Source organism: Pangasianodon hypophthalmus, chromosome 5 (genome assembly GCF_027358585.1).
Source record: "Pangasianodon hypophthalmus isolate fPanHyp1 chromosome 5, fPanHyp1.pri, whole genome shotgun sequence".
Taxonomy (NCBI): Eukaryota; Metazoa; Chordata; class Actinopteri; order Siluriformes; family Pangasiidae; genus Pangasianodon; species Pangasianodon hypophthalmus.
The window spans coordinates 6,961,485-6,987,111 of record NC_069714.1 but is presented as its reverse complement, the minus strand read 5'-3'; the positions used below and the strand labels follow the sequence as shown (position 1 = coordinate 6,987,111).

Sequence of the window (25,627 nt, the reverse complement as noted above, 5' to 3'; positions counted from 1 at the left end):
TATCTCTATCTATCTTTATATTCGTCTATCTATCTATCTGTCTATCTTCTATTCATCACTTTCTTTCTTTATCTATCTATCTATCTATCTATCTATCTATCTATCTATCTATGTCTCTCTCTCTTACTTGCTCTATCTATCTATCTATCTATCTATCTGTCTTGCTCACTCTATCTATCGTCTGTCTATTGATCTATCTATCTATCTATCTATCTATCTGTCATTTGCTGCTATCTATCTATCTATCTATCTATCTATCTATCTATCTGTCTGTCTGTCCTATCTATCTATCTATCTATCTATCAATCTATCTATCTATCTGTCTGTCTGTCCTATCTATCTATCTATCTATCTATCTATCTATCTATCTATCTGTCATTTGCTGCTATCTATCTATCTATCTATCTATCTGTCTGTCTGTCTGTCTGTCTGTCATTCTATCTCTCTTTCTATCCATCTCTCTATCTATCTATCTATCTATCTATCTGTCTATCTATCTTTCTATTCGTCTATCTATCTATCTGTCTATCTTCTATTCATCACTTTATTTATCTATCTATCTATCTATCTGTCTGTCTGTCTGTCTGTCTGTCTCTTGCTTGCTCTATCTATCTATCTATCTGTCTATCTATCTATCTATCTATCTATCTATCTATCTATCTATCTATCTGTCTGTCTGTCTGTCTATCTGTCTATCTGTAGCTTGCCTGCTCACTCTATCTATCTGTCTATATATCTCTATCTATCTATCCAGCTATCCTGCTGTCTGTCTGTTATTTGTTCATGGTCATATGTTTTCCAGTTGCCACAAAGTCACAAGAAAATGAAAGCTCAGGAAGTTAATATTAACGCAGTACTAGCTAGTTAGCAATCAATCATGCAGGTTAATTAACAGCATGTTAATTATTAGGGAGAAAATAAGCTTTACTAGTTTTACCCACTACTTCTTTCTAAGTTTGTCACTGCCGCTCTGCAAGCTATAAAATGTGTAAAGGTTATGCCAAAAATACCTGTCTGTCTGTTTAGTTGGAACCTTAAATTATGTGGACTGCAGTAGCACGCCTGCAAGAGACAAACCTGGAGAGACATTTACCTTGAGGTTACCTGCAGACTCTGCACAATAAGTGTACTGGTTGCTCCTAAGGAATGTGACTATTTGTGCTGTTTGTTTAGTGAAATGCTTTAATTTTCTAACAGGGCTTGGAAGAACCCCAGACCATGTTAGGGGTGTACACTGACCTCAAACTTCCAGACAAAGGGATGTCCTGCTGGATCAAAATTAAGCATATTCGCACCCCTAACGAGGTAGTACATATCTTTCACAGATATTGTTAGGGAGAAGTGTTGATATAATAATGTTCCTCATTCATGTTTTGGGGCTCTTGCAGGTTTTTTTGAGTGTGTTGGATACACCAGTTTATGAACAAGAACAGGAGTCTCTAGACGAAGCCCTCAGCCAAGTGAACAGTGACATTGATTCTTTGCCCCTACTGACAGACTTCCCTATTGGTACCTTAACTTTCATAATTTACAGTGTATTTCAGAATATATCAGTAGTGCATATGGTGAGTTTAAAGTGTGTGTGTGTGTGTATGTGTGTGTGTGCGTGTGTGTGTGTGTCTTTAGAGGGTCCTTGTCTAGCCGAGTACAGTGATGGTAAATATTACCGTGCAAAGCTTCTAGGCTTTTCTGAGCTCAACCCCAGCATCCAGCTTCTTGTGAGACATGTGGACTTTGGCTCGGATGACATTTTGCCACTATGCAAGTAAGGACTTTTAATCACACTCTTTATGCACACGCCTTCAGACTTGTAGATAACACACAGTAAGAGAACATAAAACTTCAAATATTCTGCTTGAGTTCATAAAATATTTAAAAAACAATAGACAGGCACTCTGGTGTTGCTTTTAAAAGATGCCATATGCTTGCTTGTTACATGTAACTTGGACTCTGTCTTGGATTGAAAAGGTTTATCAATCCGCGATATGTGTGTGTGGCAGACTACGTTGTCTTCCCAAGGCACTGCTGCGTTTCCCGTGTGAGGCGGTGTGTGTTCAGCTGGCAGGGTTCAAGCCTCCGCATCTGTGTCAAGAGACAGAACGCATTCCCTATAGGCCAGAGTGGAGCATGAAGGCCATGCTGGAGATGATCGACCTGCTGCATGGAAAATTGCGCTCTGTGGTGACGGTATGGGAACAGGCTTTAATGTTCATACATACTCCTGAGCAAAAAAAAGGGCCAAGCCCAAAATGGCAAAATATTAAGCTTTTAATGGTTTTAACAACAAATCATTGGTCAGGAAATTAGTAAGAATTAAACAAAAAGATAAAGGAAGTTAGTATGGGAGATTTCTTTGATTTTTTACATTTTTACATTTTTCTTGTGGCCCTTGATGGCTAATCTTTTAAGAACAAAAAAAAAACAACCCAGAAGATATATTTGGAAGATTTTGTATACCCAGACATGTGTTAGTTTGAATTTTACATCAAACATTTTAATCGTTATCATTCAATTCAATTTTATAGCGCTTTTAACAATGAACATTGTCTCAAAGCAGCATAAGAAACAAAAAACATGCAAACGGAAACAAAAACATGCAAACAGTCCTAGATGTTAGACAAAATTATCCCTAGTGAGCAAGCCTGAGGTGACTGTGGCAAGCAAAAACTCCCTTAGATGATATGAGGAAGAAACCTTGAGAGGAACCAGACTCAGAAGGGAACCCATCCTCATTTGGGTGACACTGGAGTGTGTGATATGAACAATGTCCTTTCTGCGTTTATGTATAGTCATGTAGAATTTTATATGTATATTAATTTGGAGGTTGTTGTCTTCCTCAAAGTCCACATAGGGTTGGCAGCGTTGCTTTGAATACCCAAATCCTCACGAGGCAGAAACCGGCTGGAGCTGGTCCATCTCTGGATCCCTCAGGATCCTCGTAGGGTTGGCCTCTGCCTACTGGAGCTGGCACAATCTCTATGTGCCTCGGGATGGGTAGAAGAAGGGAAACAAGTGGAAAGGAATTAGCGTAGCTGCTGTTCGTAATATTAGCAAGCACTAAATCGTAATGTGCAATTAATTAATTAATCGTAATGTGTACTGTAGCACAAGTATTAAGTGTATGCCTGGCTAAAGATATATGTCTTCAATCTACGTTTGAACTGGGAGACTGTGTCTGAGCCCCGAACACTGTCAGGAAGGCTATTCCAAAGTTTAGGAGCTAAATACAAAAACGCTCTACCCCCTTTTGTAGACTTTGATATTCTGGGAACTACCAGAAGTCCAGAGTTTTGAGATCTTAAGGAGCATGGTGGATTGTGATGTGTTAGAATACTGCATTCCTGCTTGTTTATTGAAGATGCAGGACAACCACCTAGCAATGCATTACAATAGTCCAGTCTAGAGGTCATGAATGCATGAACTAGCTTTTCTGCATCAGATTCAATTCCTAAGCTTGGCAATGTTTCTAAGGTGGAAGAAGGCTGTTTTAGTAATATTGGAAATATGATTTTCAAAAGACAAGCTGCTGTCTAATATTATGCCCAGGTCTTTCACTGTCAAGCTAGTGGAAAGACCTGGGCATAGTACATCCTTCTAAATGCAAGTTGAATTGTAAGAGCTTTTGTGTACTGGTTTTTGGACCAATAAGTAATATTTCTGTCTTATCAGGATATAGTAATAGAAAATTATCAGTCATACAATCTTTTATATCTTTAACACACTCAGTTAATCTAGACATTTTATTTATTTCATCTGGTTTTGATGAGATGTATAACTGTGTATCGTCAGCATAACAATGGAAACTAATCCCATGTCTTCTAATGATGTTACCCAAGGGAAGCATGTAACTTGAGAACAGCAGAGGTCCTAAAACTCTGTGGAACCCCATATTTCACTGGCATTACGCTAGATAGTTCTCCATTTAAATCTACAAAATGGTATTGATCAGACAGGTAGGATCTAAACCATTTTAATGCCTGTCCCTGAATACCTATGTGATTTTGTAAGCAATCAACGAGAATGTTATGATCTATAGTGTCGAATGCAGCACTAAGATCAAGTAAGACTAATATTGAGATGCAGCCTTGGTCCGAAGCTAAAAACAAGTCATTTGTGATTTTTACTAGCGCAGTTTCTGTGCTATGATGGGGCCTGAAACCTGACTGAAATTCTTCAAGGATATTGTTTTTCTGTAAGAAGGAGCATAATTGAGCATTTCTAATATTTTAGATATAAACGGAAGGTTTGAAATTGGTCTGTAATTTGATAATTCATTAGGGTCTAGTTCAGGTTTCTGAAGAAGAGGCTTAATAACTGCTAACTTGAGAGGTTTTGGGACGTGACCTAAATATAACGAGGAATTAATAATGTTGAGAAGAGCCTCTCCAGCTGTAATGTATCACTTCTTTCAGCAATCTAGTTGGGATTGGATCTAACAAACACGTTGTTGAATTAGCCGTGCTGATAAGTTTATAAAGCTCTTCCTGTCCTATACCTGTAAAGCATTTTAGCACTAAATGTGGAGCTTTAGGCTGGACTAGATCACAGGATGCTGTCAAAGGTTGAACATCCAGTATTTTGTTCCTGATACTATCAATTTTTTCTGTGAACAAATTAAGATAAGATAAGATAAGATAAGATACTGTCATACTGTCTTTACACGCAATTCTAAAAACTTCTAATTTAGTTTTTCTCCACTTTCACTCGAGGTTACGGGTTGCTCTCTTGAGGGCGTGAGTATGACTGTTGTACCATGGTGCAGGTGTTTTATCTCTGATCTTTTTTTAATCGGATGGGGGCAACAGTGTCTAGTGTGCTGGTGAAAATAGAGCCTATGCTGTTAGTCACTTCATCTAGATCATCTGCATGGGTCTAGTGAGAAATAGAGATAGATCCAGATGAGTTGGTCTAGTAATGTTTTGTTTAACCCCAAATGAATTTAATAAGTAAAATGTGAATTTATTCTTTGATCTCACTATTCGGGGAACAGACACAGTTTCTATAAGACGAGCTATGTGTGCACTTGTATCTGGTGAGTTGAACAGTAGCTGTTATAATTGTGATCTGAGGTATGACTTACCAGTCAGATGGTGCGTAGTGTCCTGGAAATGTTGTCCGAGAGGACCGCTGCTCCAACTCTGCTTGGGTGCAGGCCATCAGTACGGTAGAGCCTAGAACGCTCCCAGAAAATATTCCAGTTATCAACAAAGGGTCATTTCTGACCTTGACATCATGACTGTAACCATTCAGTAAAAGCAAATAGCCTACTGAACCTCTCGATTCCTCGCTGGAACGTGGGAAGCGGTCCTGACACGATGATCCTCGTCGTGGGCGATGTGCTGCGTACCTTCTCAATCAGGCTTCTGAAGTCCTTCTTCAGGATCTCCATCTGCCTCAGCCTGGTGTCTTTCGTGCCAGCATGGAGGACCACAGCTCCGATGTTGTTCTTATTCAGGATCGCGGGTACCTGTGCAGCGACATCGAGATCATGATTTTACCTTGCCTATATGTGAATTTCCCTGTTTCTAGCGTTTCCCCAAACAGTTCACTGCTCAAATGGTGGCACAGGAGCTCTCAGGAGTGCATTTGTTTAATTCTTTCTAATTTTCTAACCAATGATTTGTTGTAAAGACCATTAAAGGCTTAATATTTTTATTTATTTATTATAAGTATTTTATGGTTGTTATTTTGATTCCTTTGGGTCTTTGCCAAGTTGGCAGCTTAAGCTAGTTACACTGGTGCACCCTTTATTGTAATATTAAAGCTATAATTTAGGCCAAAAACACAAATATTTTTTGTACATGAAGCTCATGTAATCAAGAAGTAATTACCAATTTAGCACTGTGCACCTGAAATTGTAAATCACAAGTTGCCTCATACACAGCTCTAATCAGCTTGGGGCCACAGCTCCTACCACCTGAGCTTGTGTGGATTGATACCAAACTGATTTTAGCTACGATATTCTTCCCCCCCTCCGTTTTTTGAGGTATCAGTGTCGCATTGTTTCAGGCTGTGGAGCCACAGCCAACTGTGCTGCTGTACAACGCCGATGGAACTTTGGTCCACACTCCTCTAGTGGAGAAAGGCCTCGCTGATTATGAGTGATGAAACAGAATAAAGAAAGTGAGTACACAGTTAGAGACAACAAGTTATATCAAATTTTTATGTGAAGGTTTTAAGAATTTCAATATTTAACAGTGTGGATAATTTCTCTGTTTTATCTGCTGCACAGGTTGTACTGCTGAACATGCACTTTCAGGAACACAGTTTTATGTTCTTAACCTTCTGCTGTTGAGTTTATTTTGATGGTGACATTTTAAGTTCATACAGATCCCTGGAGAAGCAGTGAAAAGCTTTTTTACTTTTGGTGCACAGTTTAGTTTAATATGGCCAGATAAAGGAAACATGCCTACAACTTAATGGATACACCGTACAGCTCCATTTAAGTGGCTGGAGTTTATGTTTATCATACTAAATTCTCACTATGGAAGAAAAATACATTATTAAAATATTATTAATATTTACATATCAATTATTTACAGTAAACGTGTAGATTAATCTCGTTTGCCTCTGGAGATGAGGATTGAATTGAGCACATGGATTGAATATTCATGGTGCAGGGCTTTACATTTATGAAGATGCTAATTTGAATTTATTTGCAATTAATCAATTGCAAGGACATTACAGTACATTCAGTGATTTTATTTAAGCCCAGATAAGAATATGTAAAACTCTTAATAGTTTTGTTCAGTCTTCTTACATTTTTGTTTGTGGCAGTGGTCTCAATTTATTTCTGACAGAAGTACACATTACTTAAAGAACCCCATAACCTAATCCGAGCTTGGTCAGTGTATCCGGTAAATTGTGGGCACATTTTCTTAAAAGAAGGGCCCAATTTTATTACGTAGAAAGGACTGTGTAAAGTAATATATTCTGATTTAATGTTTATTTTAGACCCCAGTTGCAGTATTGTTCCTGTATGTTAATTTATTGCAACATGTCTTTATGCTTGTTACAGAACAAGTAAATTGCTTGTGTTAAAATTTCAGACTCAGACGCTTCAGTTAATTGAGTGAATTATAATTGTGTGTATAAAACACACAAACACAAATGGTCAGTTATCTGTCTGCTGTATTAACAGCTCGGGTTATTTAAAAAAAAAATGCAAATGTACTTTACAGGTATTGGTGTATTATTGTGGTATCTGCAAGCATGTTCCTGAACTAGTTGCCTTGTTTCTGAATGATGCAGGGGCTTTGCCTCAAGTGAATCTGGGAAAGCCTTCCCCTTGCCTCAGATACAGCTCTGAAATGGTCTCTTCCATTCCATGTTGCAGACATCCATATTAATCCCACATTGAAACAAAAATTAAGCCCAGAAAACAAATCTAACCAGGGGTTAAAGGGATACTTTGGTATTTTTAACCTAATCTCTATCAGTAGAGGTAGCAGGTAGTGCAGTAAAGGCTGTTTTTGGCTCTGTCAAACACTCTTACCAAACATATCTGAAATTCAATTAAATTCAAATTTATTTGTATAGACATCGTCACAAAGCAGCTTCACAGAAACATATATGATATCAGTATAAAAATTTTACATTTATACATTTAAAAATTTATCCCTAATGAGCAAGCCAGAGGCAACGGTGGCAAGGAAAAACTCCCTGAGAAGATATGAGGAAGAAACCTTGAGAGGAACCAGACTTAAAAGGGAACCCGTCCTCATCTGGGTGACCCCGGATGGTGCCATAATAAACCCTTCCCTTCTATAACTCTTAACCATGTAGTACAAAGCGCAATTGTTTAACCAGGAAATTCTTCATAGTTTTCACGTGAAGTCTGTTTTGTTGAAGTTATCAAACTGTTCACTGATGGAGACTTGAGTGCAAAACCATTTGTATCAATTGCAGTCCAAGCCATCTTCATGGTTTCTAAGTGGTACCATCCACAGTAATCTCATGTATTTTTAGGCTGTCAATGTAGGGCCATCCTCAGCAGCAGCGAGGTTAAGTAGGCATCTCTTGGTTAAAAAATACTAAGGGGGTTCAGCATTTTTAATCTGTTTTACTGGGGCATGGACTACAGAATATGCTGGTCTGGGACCACTAATACATGTCACATGCTTTGCACGTCATCAATTTAGCATCTCAGAAGGCAACAGCAAAGGAATGGCTTCAGAAAATGGAGAATGATCTGACATGATTTATCTTGGTTTAATTCTTTTATGTCATAAAAACCTGCAACCAATTCTCACCACTGGGGTGTTGTGAATGTGTGCTGTATTTCTGCACCTCACTGATGTCTTTTGCACTGTGTGATTTGTTAATGTATTGAATGTATAACTTTGTCGAGTGCAGTTGTAGCACCCAGATTTCCCCTTGGCGATCAAATAAATCCATTCGTCCGTCCGTCTTGCCAGACAGTTAGGTAGACAGCCGTGTATGTATCCAGCTAGGTTAGGTAGCCAGCCATATTGATAGATAAAAAGGTATGTATGTAGATAGGTTGGCAGCGTTGGTCCAGAGTTTCCACAACCCCAATCTGGCTACCTGTAGCGGTAGCCATCCAGGAAGGTTCTGATAAGTCCAGGTACATACACTATATTGCCAAAAGTATTGGGACACCCCTCCAAATCATTGAATTCAGGTGTTCCAATCACTTCCATGGCCACAGGTATATAAAATCAAGCACCTAGGCATGCAGACTGCTTCTACAAACATTTGTGAAAGAATGGGTCACTCTCAGGAGCTCAGCGAATTCAGGCGTGGTACCGTGACAGGTTGCCATCTGTGCAATAAGTCCATTTGTGAAATTTCCTCACTACTAAATATTCCAGTTTAGTGGTATTATAACAAAGTGGAAGCAATTGGGAACAACAGCAACTCGGCCACGAAGTGGTAGGCCACGTAAAATCACAGAGAGAGGTCCGCGCATGCTGAGGAACTTTCTGCAGAGTCAATAGCTACAGACCTCCAAACTTCATGTGGCCTTCAAGATTAGCTCAAGAACAGTGCGTAGAGAGCTTCATGGAATGGGTTTCCATGGCCGAGCACCTGCATCCAAGCCTTACATCACCAAGTGCAATACAAAGCGTTGGACTGGACTCTAGAGCAGTGGAGACGTGTTTTCTAGAGTGATGAATCCTACTTCTCTGTCTGGCAATCCGATGGACGAGTCTGGGTTTGGCGGTTGCCAGGAGAACGGTACTTGCCTGACTGCATTGTGCCAAGTGTAATGTTTGGTGGAGGGGGGATTATGGTGTGGGGTTGTTTTTCAGGGGTTGGGCTTGGCCCCTTAGTTCCAGTGAAAGGAACTCTTAATGCTTCAGCATTCAGGCCCCTTCCTGTTCCAACATGACTGCGCACCAGTGCACAAAGCAAGGTCCATAAAGACATGGATGACAGAGTCTGGTGTGGATGAACTTGACTGGCCTGCACAGAGTCCTGACCTCAACCCGATAGAACACCTTTGGGATGAATTTGAGCGAAGACTGTGAGCCAGGCCTTCTCATCCAACATCAGTGTGTGACCTCACAAATGTGCTTCTAGAAGAATGGTCAAAAGTTCCCATAAACACACTCCTTTACAACTTTATAATGCCATAGTATTTGTATGAGCTATTCATACTCTTAGCAGCATATAACCAAACTAAAGCTGTACTTCAGAGTGGAACAAAATTAAACGTGACTGGTATGACGTTAGTATAACCCGGTATAACCCATCAGCACTGTAACTTACGGGAACCAACATGCTCTCGTACACCAGATCTTAAAGATTTGAGGGGAATCTTTAAGCTGAATGTAAGAATCAGTACGCTAGCTTGCTTGCATATTCACTTGAATATTCACTGAAGAACAGCATGCTTAGTAAAAGTGTTTTTTTTTTTTTTTTTTGAAATTGGAGTGTAGGCACCATGCATCACAGCCCTTGCATTACTATATTCTTACAGTTACCAAAAGGATGTGAGCTGATACTTCACACAGTTGTAGATCCTCAGAAGGACCTACAAGGAAATGTCTCTCTGGTCTGACCCTCAAAAAGAGAGGAAATCTCACCACTCTCTCAGGTTGGCACAAAAAGTGTATAAAATCGACTAATCCTACCCAACAGCATCACATTTTCTTCAATCGAGAACAATTGCTGTTGCTGGCCATCCATCATGTGTGGAGTATTTGAAAGATTGCTATTTTAATTTCTAATTAAAATTCTAAACTCAAAAGTGATACCCTATGAGACCAGTTTGAAAACAGCTTGGTCAGTTATATTAATTAGGAAGGATGAAAAAGTTTTAATGAGACTCATTATGATTCTGACTGTTTAGATTTACAGAGAGGCACCTATATTGCTGGTATGTACCTTACATTTCTAGTGCTTCCTGTATAACCATTTCCTCTACAGGAGACAAGCTAGAAGATTTTGCATTTTGGGTGCACATTGTAGCTTAACATGTCCACAAAAAGGAAATGTGAACACTGGCCTCATTTGTGTAGTTGGAGTTTTATAAATTCAGTACACCTGAACTACCTACAGAACTTCTATAATGGAGCCACCTTCTTATTGTGAACTTAATATGAGCTTGGTCAGTGTACCCAATAAAATTGTGGGTGCTTTTTCTTAATAGGAGAGCCTAATTTTATTAATTAGCAAGGACGAAAACAAAAAGTGGCCTCTGTACAAACTTTAAGTTAGTATTTTCTGATTTAAGATTTATTTTTTAAGCACTTGTCTGTAAGCTTTTAAAGAACAAGTAAATTCCTGATGTTAAAATTTCAGAAGCTTCAGTTAATTCAGTGAATTATAACTATTTATTTTACAAAAATGTACACTACAAATAAATTAACTGCCATTAATCTATAAAACACACAAAACATTTGTTTTTTTTCCCCCCCTTTGACAAAAGTTTTTTTCCCCTGCAAACCAAACTTCAATGTTTCAGCCTTTAAGTAAAAACGTTTGAGTTCTCTTAGGCTTTGGTGTCCATGATGACATGTCCTTCAGGGTTTTTGAGCCTCACGCGGCCAGTGGGGTAGCGGGTCTCCTGTCGTCCATCTGAGTAAACGGTTTTAACTGTGCCGTCAGGGTATTCTCGCCTCTTAAATTCTGCAGTATGGAGCTCTCGCTGACCCGTGTTGAACTGGATCTGCTTAGTGCCATCCCTAAAGAAACAACCATGCATAACTGAACAAACATTATTTCAAAATTTTGGTAACAGTAGCAGACCCTTGTAAATGAGGGAGACTCAATTTAAAGATACCAAAAGTTCCAAATTTATCTGTCTACTCTGTTAACACTGTGCCATTTAAGGTTACTTAAAAGAACACAGATGTGCTTACGGGTTTTGCTGTATTATCGTGCCATCCACAAGCACGCTCTCCTCTCTCCCATCAGGATAGAGATTCTTAACAGTCTGATCAGGAAATATGATCTCCTTATGACCATCTGTAAAGTGTTTTTCTGAAATAGAGAACCAGCAGGACTTAAGCTTCTAGAAATGCAACTGCACCATTCTATTACTTCATCAGTTTCCTAAAGAAACGAGGATTTACCTATCTGGTTGTTTGGGAACTGGAGCACTTCCATACCATCAGGGTAGGTGGTGTGTGTGGTTTGAGCTTCTGCATAATAATAAATCTGCAATTCATTAGGAAATGGTTAGAACTCCAGATAATACTTTACAGGAAGCAGTAAACATCCATAATAATATTATAAGAATAATATAACAAAGCGGTACCAAACCACCAAATTGATTGTTCAATCCTACAATATATGCCATATTATATAATATTCCTATTATGCACATCTCAGCTCCTCAGACTTAAAAAGCCCATTCAAGTGGCGCTGTTCACTCTATTCAATATTTAAGTGCACTTTCATTAATTTTTAAAGGCTATAACAACAAAAGGAGAGCATACTTTATTAAGAATTGTTGAAATAATGTGCCTCACCACTCTTTGATCTGGCATTATCTGCTTTATGTCTCCATTGAAAAAAGTGACTCTGACTGACAGTCCGTCGGCAGACACTTCTTTCCTTGTGCCGTTGGGGAAAACTATAAGTCGTCCTCCATCAGGAAACATCTTTTCAATCTGATACAGACACAAAAGAAAAAAAGTAAGACCTATAAGTTGTTTGAAGGACTACATTTTGAATGTTAAATTGTTTAGCATGGCAGTTATTCAAAATGCTATCAAACAACAAAAAAAAGTGTAGGCGCACACACTCTTTTTCCCTCAAGGATGCTAATTAGAAACACCTCAGATCCTGCACACCACACCCCCTTCTTTGGTTAGTGTGTAATTTTATAACATACCACCACTGAAGGTAACAGCTCTTAATTTCTTTGAAAAGAGCTGCACTAAGAAGTTTGCACACTTTTGCAAATCTGCTCACTCAAATCAATTCCCCTGAATTAATTTTACCTTGCCATCCGTGTATATGATCTCTTCCTGTTCAAGCTCAGATTTCCCTGTGATGCCCCTGGGACTGTCCACTTCCTGAGGAAAAAAAACAGCACATGGAAATATGAATATGTCTGAGATGGAATATTAAAATTTCAGATCACAGTGTAGGATCCTTCTGTAATAAGAAAAATGCTTGTACTCACCAAGACTGAGAGGGTGGTGTTTTTTATTAGCTGAGGATCATGGCTTTTTAACTCAGATCCAATTAAATGATCTGAGGTGTGAAGTGGACCACAAGGCTCCTTTTGCCAGTCTAGAGGAAAATTAGGTAGGCATATTTAGATCAGAAGCATTAAATTAAACATTATTTTTCCTTTTCCTCAAAGACAAACATTAATCGCAATGCATTAACAAAAACAAACAAAAAAAAAAAGATATAAGGAACGCAACTGTGCCAGATGCCACTGTTTTGTCTAACAAATGATGTGTGTGATGGAAGGGTAGAACAAATTATTGAAGATAGTAGGGCTGTCTAGCTAGTTGTGCATCTGCTAGTTGTGCACTGTTGTTTGAATTAAGATAAATTCAAGTGGAATAAGAGAGATGTTTCACACTGAAATGCAGATGGCTAGCTGGCTATATGCTGTTGATCTGTCTATGCCCATTTCATTTGATATATGTACTGACTGTTTTGAATATCATGGCATAATGTTTGTTCTCACGTGTATTTCCCCATTATTCATACATGCAGGAGATGTTACTGGTAACACTCAGTCCATTTACTGAGGTCATGACAAAAGCCACTCACACTTCGTCTCTTATCTTGCTTTCGAGAACCCAAAAGTGTGAAAAGTGCTCTTTGCCTTAGCAAAGCTGTCTGCCACATCACTGTAAACTGTTAATAGTACATTTTTAAACTTCATTGAAGTTTTTCAAAATTTCTACTAATTATTTAAGTTGTTCAAGCTGGGTCCCTGGAGGACTGGTGGTTAGGCCTTGGTGCTCTCACCGCTGCGGCCCGGGTTCGATCCCCGGCCAGGGAACCAACCCCACCGGGGTCGCACTTTCAGTGCCGGTCCCAAGCCCCAATAAAATTGGGGAGGGTTGCATCAGGAAGGACATCCGGCGTAAAAACTGTGCCAAATCAAATATCCGGACCAATGATACGCTGTGGTGACCCCTAACGGGAGCAACAAAAAGAAGAAGAAGATAATTTAAGCTGTTCATGCTCATGTTTAATTTGTCTCGTACTAGGGCTCTTTCTGATTCGCTGTTTTTGGGCTTATCACCATAACCACAGTATGATGAAATCCATATTGTGTCATATTTTTATTTACTTTAACACTGCTGTACCTCCCAGCCCTAGCTCATCCTCCACTTCACAGCATGGAAAAAAGAAAAAGTCTTTCAAACCTGTAGAGCATGTGGTGCTTGCAGACTTGGCTGGAATTTTGGGAGGATTCTGAACCTCTAGGCTTTCCATCTTCTTGCTGTTCTCAGGTGGGCTGCTTTTAATGCTGGAGGAGGGGCTCTAGGGATACAGAAGTCAAAATTAACTGCTGTATTTTTTCTGACAGTCAAGTTTCAGATGACAGGCTTTCTTTCTGCACCTTGGATTTTGCTGTCCTGGTATTACTGCTATTGCTAGATGCACTGGACCTCCCTCTCTCTTTCTCCCGTTCAGACTCAGCATTTTTCCAGGTACTAAGGCGGAGTTTTTCCAGCGTGCGGACCTGGTCTCGGAGAGTAGCATTCTCGGCACTGAGGGTGTCTATCTGCTGCCTGAGACGGCTGTGTGTACTGGTCCAGCGAGCCTCTCGTTTTCTTAAATCCTCCTGCAGAGTGTTTACCTGCTGCTTTAGAGACTGACACATACACACACAGTTAAAACTCAACAGTACATTGAATTGTGCTGTGCATAAACACATTAAAAAAACAGATCAGGAAAGAAAGAGAGGGTGGAAATAGAAACCTGTATCTCATCTCGTTCCTGTTTGTCGGGTCTTGCCCTTGCAGCTGCTGCATGTTTCTCAAACAGCTTCTTCTCACGTTGGAGCTTCCGGCCTTCCTCACACTTAAACTCCTCCCATTTGGCACGTTCATCTGCCATGTTCTGTTCAAACTCTGCTCTCTCCTTCCTATATGAAAAAAGTCACCAAATGACAACAAATTAAATGGGCCAATCCTCAAATCAACCCTAAATTTGATTAGCTTCATACATGAGCATGTGGCTATATTCTGCACGATTTTCCATAATTACCAGTGAAATCATGGTTTGTACTCACTTCCAGTCCCAGAGGGCCAGAGTCCCACACAATGTACCTGCTTGGTATGTTCATACCCTCTTTGCAAGGTAATCAACTGGGGAACTATAATTTAACTGAAGTACACAATGAGCATTTTATTAGGAACACCAGTACAAATATTCATGCAATTATCTAATCAGCCAATTATATGGCAGCAGTGCGATGTATAAAATCATGCAGATACGGGCCAGCAGCTTCAGGTAATGTTCACATCAACCATGGGAATGGGGAAAAAAATGTGATCTCAGTGATTTTGACCATGGCATGATTGTTGGTGCCAGACGGGCTGGTATGTGTATTTCTGTAACTGCTGATCTCCTGGGATTTTCACACACAACAGTCTCTAGAGTTTACTCAGAATGGTGCAATAAAGAAAAAACATCCACTGAGCAGCTGTTCTGTGGACAGAAACACCTTGTTGATGAGAGAGATCAACGGAGAATGGCCAGACTGATTCGAGGGTCAGAATTTGGCACCAACAGCATGAATCCATGGACCCAACCTGCCTTGTGTCAACACTCCAGCCTGGAGGTGGTGGTGTAATGGTGTGGGGAATGTTTTCTTGACACACTTCGGGCCTGTTAATACCAATCAATCATCGTTTGATAGTCACAGCCTATTTGAGTATTGTTGCTCACCATGCGCATCCTTTCATGGCCACAAGTTCCCCATCTTCTAATGGCTACTTCCAGCATGATAATGCACCAAGTCACAAAGCGAATGTCGTCTCAAACTGGTTTCATGAATATGACAATGAGTTCAGTGTTCTTCAGTGGCCTTCCCAGTCACCGGATCTGAATCCAGTAGAACATCTCTGGGATGTGGTAGAACGGGAGATTCACAGCATGAAAATCAGCACTTAAAAGATCTGCAGGAATTGTGTGATGCAATCAAGTCAACATGGAGCAGAATCTCAAAGGAATGTTTCCAACATCTTGTGGAATCCATGCCATGAAGAATTGAGGCTGTTTTGAGAGCAAAGGGAGGCCTTACCCAGTATTAGCATAACATTCCTAATAAAGTGCTCCATGAGTGTATAATGTAATATGTATATATGCTAAGTGTCAGTGGCCTCAAATGAGGAGTATGAGAGGACACAAACACCATTTATTCAGTTTCAATTCTTATACCATTCACGAAAAACATTACCTATGACATTTCAAGACATACTTCAATGAAATGCTGATACACAGGGCTGTCCAGTGCGACATGTCAATTCATGCTGTGCTCAACATTGCTGGAAAAAAAATTGTGTGCAGCTCTATACAAATATCAATATATTTACATCATGCTGTAATACTCCCCAAGATATAAGATGCCTGCTTGTATTGGAATATACACTATGAGTGTTTCACATATGCTCAAAGAGTGGGGACCAACATAAATGAAGTGTTAAGGAGCGTTCACATATGCAATGTTTAGTCTGGTCGGTGCAGTTTGTTTAGGCAGGTGCGAACACAGTGGGCCTCATTTACCCAGCAGGACACGAATAGATTTATTCATAAATCGTTCATAGGAGCACTTACACAAGAAGTGTGGTATCCATGAATGTTAAGTTCGGAAAAACTAGTCATTGATAATAAGTGGTTATTTCTAGTCTTTTTTTAGTGCCGCCTCTGTGTCCTCCATGCTCAGGTTTGCTTACCTTTATCCATCGCCTTATTTCTGACCAATTTACACAAGCCTACATACCCCTCAGACTATTTTTTTGGTTTGTTAATTATGTTTAGTGTGAAACCAAACTAAACCAATGCACCAAAAATAAAAGCAACCTTTATGAATTTGGATTGTTCCATACCGCAGTTTCTCTTGAAACTCCTGGTTTTCCTGCCTGAGTCGGCTCAGTGCTGCATTCTCTTTCCTGAAGCGCTCGATCTCAATCTCCAGCTCCACCAAGCGCTCACGGAGCAACGTTGACCTGGCTGGATTACAAAAATCGCAGATTTTAGTGGGAACCACGGCAGCATGCTCAGGTAACTTACATGAGTAAAGCATATCACTGTTCACCTCTGACAATAGTGATAAAAGATAAATGACCATGAATATCAGAACAACAATCTATACATGATAACAGATAACAGGCTGTTCTCATCACCTGCTCCTTGTTCACTGTGCCCATCTGAATCTGGCAGTTCCGGTGGAGGAGGACACGGTTTCGGCTTCAGAGCTGGAAACAGCTTCGCTACTAGCTGGCATGTCGGTGGTGGTTCTGGCTCATGGTCTAATGGGCTGTTACAGCAATGATCAAGCTCTACTCCTTTTGAGATTGCAATCTTCCTCTTCAGTACCCTATCTGCCTGATCATCCATCTTTGCAGGAGTGCAAGTGGAATTCTCAGGCTCATTCCATGTGTCATCATCATCAAACTCCACCTGACCTCTGGTGTCCACCAGAGTCGAATCTCTGTGGCTCTCCTCTTCCCCTTCTGAGCTTCCAGCTCTGTTTCTGTCTTGATAAGATCGCTTATCATAGGGCGGTGCTGAAACTTGGAACCTGAAAGGTTCTTGCAGGTTTTGCACTATAGCAGGCTGGTGAAAAACAGTGTTGCTACACAGTGAGGAATCAGACTCTTCCACGTCTTCATCTCCAGAACACTCGGTCATCACTTCTTCCGGTTGTGTGCTTGTCCCTTCCATCACTGCCGCACTGTCTACAGGCGGTACTGTTGGACTGTGAGCCTTGTTGAGGCCAGTACCACTGTCGAGACAATGGTCAGGAACTGAGGATTTTGGTGGCGATTTGACAGGAGTGGATGAAAGGCGTCTGCCATCCCGCCGCAAAAGAGTGTTGATGAAAGATGAGTTACTAGAAAAAGAGAACTCATCTGCCGCTCTCTCTAGCAGTTCAAACTCACCAAGCTCCACATGCTCACGGTGCCGATCTCTTTCCCAGTGTTCACCACGCTCTTTGAGCCACACCTCAAATGAGTTCTCTGCAATTCGAGCACTTTGCTCATCCATACTGTGTAACTGTCTTGATGGTACCTTACTGATATCAACCATGATATCTGAGAGGACCTTCTGACCTTCAGGCTTATTATTACTCTTACTTAGGTGTTGGACAGGTCCAGAGCTCACATTCTGCCCTTCTACCCTGACATTCTGGTGGCCTTCATGAACATGAGCTTTTGTGAGAGCCTTGGTTACTGGTACTGAAGTCTTCTGAGGAAAGTTATTTTTGTTCAGTACAGCAGTCTTACGCTGGGTTACAATGTTTGTTGTACTTATAGATTTTGGAGAAGTTCGTTTTGGCTCGGTGCTCTGGTGGGATCTGATGATCGGGCCCTGAAAGGCTGAAGGATTGATGCCTGGTGTGGGTTTGGTGTCTGAACTAGTTGCCCTGTCTCTCAATGATCCAGCGGTTTTGCCTCTAGTGAATCTGGACAAGCCTTCTCCTCGCCTCAGAAACGGCCTCTTCACCTTTGCTGCATCAGTAGGAGCACCCTACAGAGCAGAATGTAAAGACAATTTTACAGACTTAATGTATTGAACTAAATGTCTACATGTTGTTCCCAAATTCAAGCAAATAAGATTTCTCCAATATTAATTCAGATTCAAGACCAAAAAACAAAAAAAATCTAGCCAGGGCTTAAAGACCTACTCCAGTATATTAACCTAATCTGTATCTTATAAACTATTCTCTATCTATGCATATAAATCCTATAAACTAATCTCTATCTATGCATCTGTGGAATAGGTGCAAGAAGGGACACATTTGCCTGTAGTCAAAAAAGAACAGATAAGAAATAAGAGAACAGATAAGACCAGATGGAAGCATAAAGCCTGTTGCTGGGGGTGGTTAAACACTTGTGCAAAACATATCTGAAATTCATCTTCATTCACCTTCAGTAAGCACTTAACACTGTAACACTGGCTGCAAGGTGGGAGACTTCACTCCGGAGGGGACAGGGGACCATGCATTCACATATTCACACACTCATTCACACCTAGGGGCAATTTAACGCAACCAAGCCACCTATATGCGCGGTTTTGAACAGTGGGAGGAAACCCGAGAAGCCGGAGGAAACTCTCAATAAACAAGGAGAGAACATGTGAAACTCCACACACAGTAAACTGAGCACTGGATCAAACCAATGACCAGTGTAAGTAGCAGTACATTCACATTGCAGCAAAGCATTTTTCATCCTGTTTCCCATTCATTTTCTACAGAGACAGGCATAAATCTTACTTAAGGGAACAAGAGTAGTGCAGAAGAGGCGACAAGAGTACAAAAATAAGTGTCAAATACCACCAGCACAGACCAAGCACATTGTTAAATGTGCTATTCTTGCTACATGCTATGCCTATGGTTACAGGCAAGTGTAGTACAGAATGATACATATAGACATGAGCATGGTAACTGTGCAAAACCAATCCATGCTTACAGCAGCACAGTGATGCGAATTTACATTTGTAGTCCAGTATAGTACCAGAAAAAGACCCCCAAAACAAGGAGGAAATAATTAATAATAACTAATTGTTTAAAAAATGTAATGCATTTAAAGCCTTTAGCCATATAAAACTGTGTACAAACAGTCACTGCCTACAATTTATCATTTATTTTCAGCAGCATGAACAAAATGTAACTAAAAGATTCAGGTATTTTCAGCCTATTTTAATTATGCTTTGCTGAAGCACAGAACTCTCTCCTTGGTCTGCATTTGAGTGACGTGCCCACAAAGCAGCTAACTAATGGCAAAAGAAGCATTTTGCTTTGTTGCAATGAGAATGTACGATCAGTGGTATTACTTTTTACTGTATCGCCCCAGTGCTGCAATGTGGATAAAACTACACAGGGAAACACTTTGGTAACACTTTCTCTCATGTCTGTCTTGTCCTAAGGCCTTCATTGTTAGGGTATAGTGGTTTTAGTTTTGAATTTGAATTATATAGACATATATATTAAATATTTATTGAAACTATATGGCCAAAAGTATGTGTACACCTGACCATCACAACCAGATGTGCTTTCTGCAAATACCTTTCCAAAACCATGGGCATTGATATGCAGTTGGTCCCCTTTTGCTGTGATAAGAGCCTCCATTCTTCTGGGAAGTATTTTAACTGTGAGGATTTGTGCTCATTCACCCACAAGAGCATTAGTGAGCTTGAGCACTGATGTTGGACAAGAAGGCCTGGCGTGCATTCGACACTCGAATTCATCCCAAAGGTGTTCAGTGGGCTTGAGGTCAGGACTCTGTGCAGGACACTCGAGTTCTTCCACTCCAACCTTCACACACCATGTCTTCATGGAGCTCACTTTGTGCACAGGGGCATCGTCATGCTGGAACAGGTTTGAGCCTCTTAGTTCCAGTGAAGGGAAATTGTAATGCTACAGCATACAGAGACATTCTATACAACGGTGTGCTTCAAACTTTGTGGGAACAGTTTGGGAAAGAACCACATATAGGTGTGATGGTCAATGTCCACATACTTTTGGCCACACAGTGTATATTGAAAAAATTATAAGTGAGTTTGTGAGTGATTGGTTTTTATTATTTTCCTTTCAGCATGACTATGCACACACATACTTGTTTGCGATATCCACTAGATGGCATGTCTGAGCCAGAACATCCCTGTCCGGTTTCCATGTTTATCAGAATGAAAGTTTACTGTTACACTGTACATCTGTGTATGGAGGTTTTGTTGTAGTAACTACCCTCTAAAAAGTTTTTGCCTTACAGTAAATAAGGAAGTCTGTTAGTGTTAATACTCAAAACCTAAAATAATACATATATCTTATACTATTAGACAGAGCTCTAGTTAATTCAATCTGTTAAAGACATTGCATCACAGCACGCTATACAGCCCACACTCTTTTCTGCACCACGCGCATACATCGTGTTGGGAAGAAGAAACTGAAAGAAATTCTTGTTGGATTAAGCAGAAAAAAACACTGGAGTATTCTTTTAAAATATCATTCAATGACTGGAAGTGTAATTTATGTCTTACAGATATCTTGCTTAGCTTCTCATTCTCCAGCTTGAGCTGCTCTTCCAGCATCTCTTCAAACGTCTTCCCACTGCCACCTGATCTGATCGGCCTGGAGACACGACGTCACGTCACAATCTCTCTATTATATTGCGATTTTTATATTTTGTCCAACACTGATGATACTCGCCTGTCATGTGGCTCTGTTTCACTGTCTTTTTGGCACGTGTTTGTGTCCTCAGGTTGCAGCGATTCCTCTTCAAGATCATAATCGTCATCACTGTGATGTCCAGAACTTGCCTGGTCCACATTTGGCTCTTGATTCCACACGCCTGGCTCTGTTTGAGCAATAAATTGATAGCTCTGTGTATCTCAGTGGTGTTTTCTCTTCTCCCAACTCACCTGATTCAGCTAATTAACAAGCGTGAATGAGGTTGAACTAGGTTTCCAAAGGAGAGAAAACACTGAATGTCCAGGTCAGTGGTACTTCACTGGTTTGAGAAATACTGAGGTATGTTATCTTGCTTACACAACAAATAGACTGAGAAAGTAATCAATGCTTTACCAAGTGTCCTGTCCACTTCTCTGGGTTGCTGGTGTACATGTTGAACTGGTGAATCTCTGGGTCTTGTGTGTGAGGACTTCGATCCTGACTGCTCAGGCTGCTCAGTAGTTTTGAGGCATGGCTGTTTAGTATTGTCACACTCTGTTAAAATGCAAAAGTTGACTCAGTGAGGTATACATACAATACGAGATCAGAATTGTTATTAAATTGTACATTTCAGTGAAGTAGCGTATTATACCTGTGGCAGTTTGAACCATTCCCAAAAGCATCGACTGTTCATTCTGCAGTTTTTGCAGCTGCTCCTGCTGGTGGGCTTTTAGTTGCTCTTGCATGCACTGCTGCAGCTGCTTCAGCTAAAGAAACACATAATCCACATGTGTTATTTGCAGAAAATCTCCTCTATTTTGTAAGAAACCATTACAAAGTACTAGTAAGAAACAAATAAAACTCAACAAAGACATTGATGGGGATGTCTCCACCCCCACCAAGTCTAGTCCTTTTTTTTTTTTTTTTTTAAACTTATTTATTCATTTCTAATTTGTATGCCTCACATATCCTTAAAATGTATTTACAATGGGGAAGGAAGATATTTAAGAAAAACTATTTCAGACATTTGAGCTTGCTGTGACCTTGACCCTGTTTGGATTACTTCCAAAATCTATTCAGTTCATCTGATGGTTACAATGATAATTTCATATAAATCCTACACACAATTAAAAAACACTCGTTCTTGATATCACACTAACGAGAATCTTGGATGACGCACAGACAACCTGAAAACGCCACCTCCCAGTGGTGGGAGCATAATAACAAAATGCAGGATAACTTTTAAATAACAAATCAAAATTATACACCAGAATGTGACATAAATATGGATTTGAACTCACAACCTTCTTTTCAGTAGCCTAGAGCCACCGTTTTTTTTCATTCAGCCATTTTCCTCCCATTTGTATAGCACTTTTAATGATAGATATTTTCATAAAGCAGCTTTACAGAAATACGGATATAGTTAGATCCACAATGAGAAAGTAAGAGGAGCAGTGGCACGAGAAATCTCCCTGAGACGACGTGGGTCATTTTGATTTTGCAGCAAAGCATTTTTCATCCTGCTTCCCATTAATTTTCTACAGAAACAGGCGTAAATCCCACACAGAGGCTTGTGGCTGTGTGCAAGAGTTGCGCAGACAAGGCAACAAGAGAACAAAAATGTTGACAATTTCTCAATTTTATTCAAATAAGAGACAAATACCACCGACACAGGCCAATTGTCAATCAAACCAACAGCAAGAGGAAAAAGACACAAAAGGGAACCCATCCTCTTCTTACTTAGATCTGATAGTAGGATTACAAGAAGGACTTAATTGTTATTTTGCATTGCTGACTGCAAAGAGGGATCACAAAAGTGACCACTTTTTCTATACAATCTTCATTTGGTTCAATGCAAGGGTTCCAGCGCTTAACAAGTGCCCGGGTTCCTCTAGAAAAAAAAATCTTCCGGGTGCTAATTTACGTTGTGCTTTCAAGATTTTCAATCAAATTCAATCTTTACTCTTACTCTACAACTGTAAAGTCAAACAGCACCAAATGTGTTGTAAGGATGTTCATTATGAGTCTTTATGATTACAGCATGCCGTTCTTAGGTACAAGTCTACAGGATCCAGGTGAGATGATCCACTGAAGAAAGGGTGAGACTGTGTTTTAGGTCTAATGAGTGGTTTTTCTTTAGCCCAATGTCTCTTAACTTTACAGAAAACTGCTTGAGAGATTAAGCCCTGTTCCTTAAAAAAAAAAAATGACGCAATGCTTATGTAAGTGTAAGTATGCTTATGATGTCTGTTCCATGACTAATGTCTCTAACAGTAAGGAACAGGTCTAAAGAGCTCTGAAGCTCTGAGTCTTGATGTCAGGGGCACTTTGAGAAGCAATGCCACCGTGACTTACTTCTTGGAGCCGGTGGATGAGCGCCTGGGGGTTTCTTGCTGCAGGGAGCCCTGTGTGCACTTGACTGCTGGGGGGTGTGAGGCCCGGGGCCCTGCTGGACTGGGAAGGACACATGGAGTCCAGACTCAGGCAGCTACTGCTGCGGGACACGGGCAAGGGGGCGAACTGGGCGCTGAAGGAGTCCTCTAAGGACGCGTCCACACCCGGAGAGCTACAGCTGCTCCTGACAGAGCCCACTTCTCCCGGAGAGCCGCTCAGTAACACCCCGGCCCGAGAGCTGCTCGCCGTCCAGCGCCACCGGAAGTGAGACTGCGGTCCAGCTGGAGATGTCATGTTCCTGAAACAGTGCAGTTCTTACACTCACAGTCACACAAATGGACTTCCTATCTGGTTAGCTATGCTATCTGTGCTAGCTGGATAAAACAATTTTGGTGTAAAGAAAAAAGAAAAAAAAAAAAAACACTACAGTGCATAGCTGAATAACAGATAACCTTCAGTGTACATGTTAGCATCTATCTCCCCGGTTGCTAGCTGGCTAACACACGGCTGGCTCAGTAAACACACACCAAACCCAAACTTTCCCCTGATTAGCACACTTACACCTGAACAAACTTTTCTTTTTTTCTTTTTTTTTTGTTTTTGCTAACATAACGACTCTTTAGCTAACGATAGCCTGCAGTCTAGAGTGTTACTGGCGCCTACCTGGAGCTGTGCTGGCGGCTGCTGGAGCTTTAAAGTGCTCAGAAGCTGACGGGTAAACTCGCGTCCCTGCTTCCAAACGACCCGCCATAACAAAACAAAGCGCGCGAGACGGGAAAGGCAAGAAAAGCCCGCGATGCATTCTGGGAAATGGAGTTTTTTTGTTTTGGTTTGTTTTTAAATGCTTTATTTATTCAATGCCACAAGAACAAGAGACATTACATATTCACATGTTCAATTAACATTAGCTGCCAGAGAAAAAAGAAAAGAGAAAAAAGAAAGGAAGAAAATTACATAAATTTCAATGCTTTCAGAGCATTACATGTTTTCAATGTTTTTTTGGTTTTTTTTGTTTGTTCCAAGAGATTTACATATAATTTAAAGTCATTTATAAAATGTGAAAAATTTGGTTTACATTGAGACCACTTCTTCTTATGTATATGGAATTTTCCTAACAAAATAAACAAATGTATAATATGTTGTTCTTTACAACTCAAATTTTCGTTTTCCGTATAAAAAAGTACATCAAATATACAAATTTCTATCATACACTCCATTTTTTTCTGTTAATAAAGAATTCCAAATCCTTCCAAAATAATCTTGAGTAAATACAATGGAAAAAAAAAGATGCAAAATAGTTTCTTTTTCTTGACCACAAAATTCACGAAATATTAAGCTTAAATCTTTCCAAAACATGCTTAGCAGGATAAATTCTGTGAAGTATTTTGTAAGACACTTCCTTAATTTTGTTATTGATACAAAACTTATTTGGCAGTTTCCATGCTTTAACCCAAGAGATATTACCAAATAAAGAAGACCAAAAAAAATCTTGCTGCAGGTAAGGACACAGAACAAAAAGCATTCCTTATAATCTTTTTGCCACACTGTTGTTTTAAAACATCAACATTTTCAATGAAAATGTCTCCACAAGGATTAACCATGCTGATTTCGTCTGAAATACAGTTTTTTAAAAGTAACATCGCACTCTTTGGAATTGCATCAAAAACAATAGCAAATTCTCTTGGTTTGACTAGTAATTGGAATTTCTGAAGAAATTCAGTATACGACAACAAATACCCACGGGAATTAACTAACTCTCTTACTAAAAGAATACCTTCCTTGAACCATGTATGATAGAATAAAGATTTGTTTTTAAACAATATGTCCTGGGAAATGGAGTTGAAACCAGCTTAGCGACCACTTTGAAATAAAATCCACTGAACTCCCTTCAGCAAATTTATTTTATGAACAAATAGTAGGCTCATTACTCAAGTTGGGAGGCACGGTGGCTTAGTGGCACCTCTGGGGCTGAGGGTTCGAATCCCGCCTCCACCCTGTGTGTGTTTAACTGTGCGTCAGGGGTTTCCTCTGGGCACTTCAGTTTCCTCCCCTAGTCCAAAGACATGTATTGTAGGATGACTGGCATCTCTAAATTGTCTGTAGTGTGTGAATGTGTGTGTGATCGTGCCCTGTGATGGGTTAGCACCCCCTCCAGGGTGTCCCGAGCCCCCTGGGACAGGCTCCAGGCTCCCTGTGACCCTGTGTAGGATCAGCAGAATGGAGAATGGTATTCAAATATGTGCAATAATCTTTAGACAGAACATTTTACTCCTGAACTTACACAGAACACATTATGTCCAAGTTAGCATTATTTACACACACAGTACCGTGCAAAAGTCTTAGGCACATGCAAAGAAATGCTGTAGAGCAAAGATGCCTTCAAAAATAATGAAATTAAATGTTTCTACATTAAAAATAACACCATAAAGAGCAGTAAACAGTAATAAA

At 40.1% G+C, this 25,627-nt stretch overlaps 2 protein-coding genes across 5 annotated transcripts in view; one reads left to right on the top strand and one right to left on the bottom strand.

The window, feature by feature from the left end:
• Window positions 1–7,054, top strand: part of rnf17 (ring finger protein 17) — a 59,473-nt gene extending 52,419 nt beyond the window's left edge. For all 3 annotated transcript variants that reach the window (XM_053234453.1, XM_053234452.1, XM_053234451.1), the window contains exons 32-37: window positions 1,198–1,305; window positions 1,389–1,509; window positions 1,627–1,765; window positions 2,001–2,187; window positions 6,010–6,123; window positions 6,233–7,054. In XM_053234453.1, coding sequence (XP_053090428.1) covers window positions 1,198–1,305; window positions 1,389–1,509; window positions 1,627–1,765; window positions 2,001–2,187; window positions 6,010–6,105 — 651 coding nt within the window. In that variant the 3' untranslated portion in view covers window positions 6,106–6,123; window positions 6,233–7,054. The remainder of the gene's footprint in view (window positions 1–1,197; window positions 1,306–1,388; window positions 1,510–1,626; window positions 1,766–2,000; window positions 2,188–6,009; window positions 6,124–6,232) is intronic.
• Window positions 7,055–7,181: 127 nt separating this feature from the next.
• Window positions 7,182–23,962, bottom strand: cenpj (centromere protein J). 2 transcript variants are annotated; one of them, XM_026928591.3, is made up of 17 exons: window positions 23,843–23,962; window positions 23,141–23,477; window positions 21,438–21,552; window positions 21,200–21,340; window positions 20,825–20,972; window positions 20,656–20,746; window positions 16,800–18,147; window positions 16,503–16,626; window positions 14,371–14,536; window positions 14,009–14,263; window positions 13,812–13,929; window positions 12,602–12,711; window positions 12,417–12,491; window positions 11,943–12,083; window positions 11,544–11,628; window positions 11,331–11,451; window positions 7,182–11,153 (listed from the first exon to the last, which is right to left on the bottom strand). In XM_026928591.3, exons 2-17 carry the CDS (start codon window positions 23,471–23,473, stop codon window positions 10,961–10,963), a joined length of 3,564 nt encoding a protein of 1,187 aa, XP_026784392.3. In that variant the 5' UTR covers window positions 23,474–23,477; window positions 23,843–23,962; the 3' UTR covers window positions 7,182–10,960. The 2 variants fall into 2 exon arrangements, with proteins under 2 accessions (XP_026784392.3, XP_053090429.1); XM_053234454.1 differs by lacking the exon at window positions 23,843–23,962 and adding an exon at window positions 23,741–23,837.
• Between the last annotated feature and the right edge of the window lie 1,665 nt (window positions 23,963–25,627).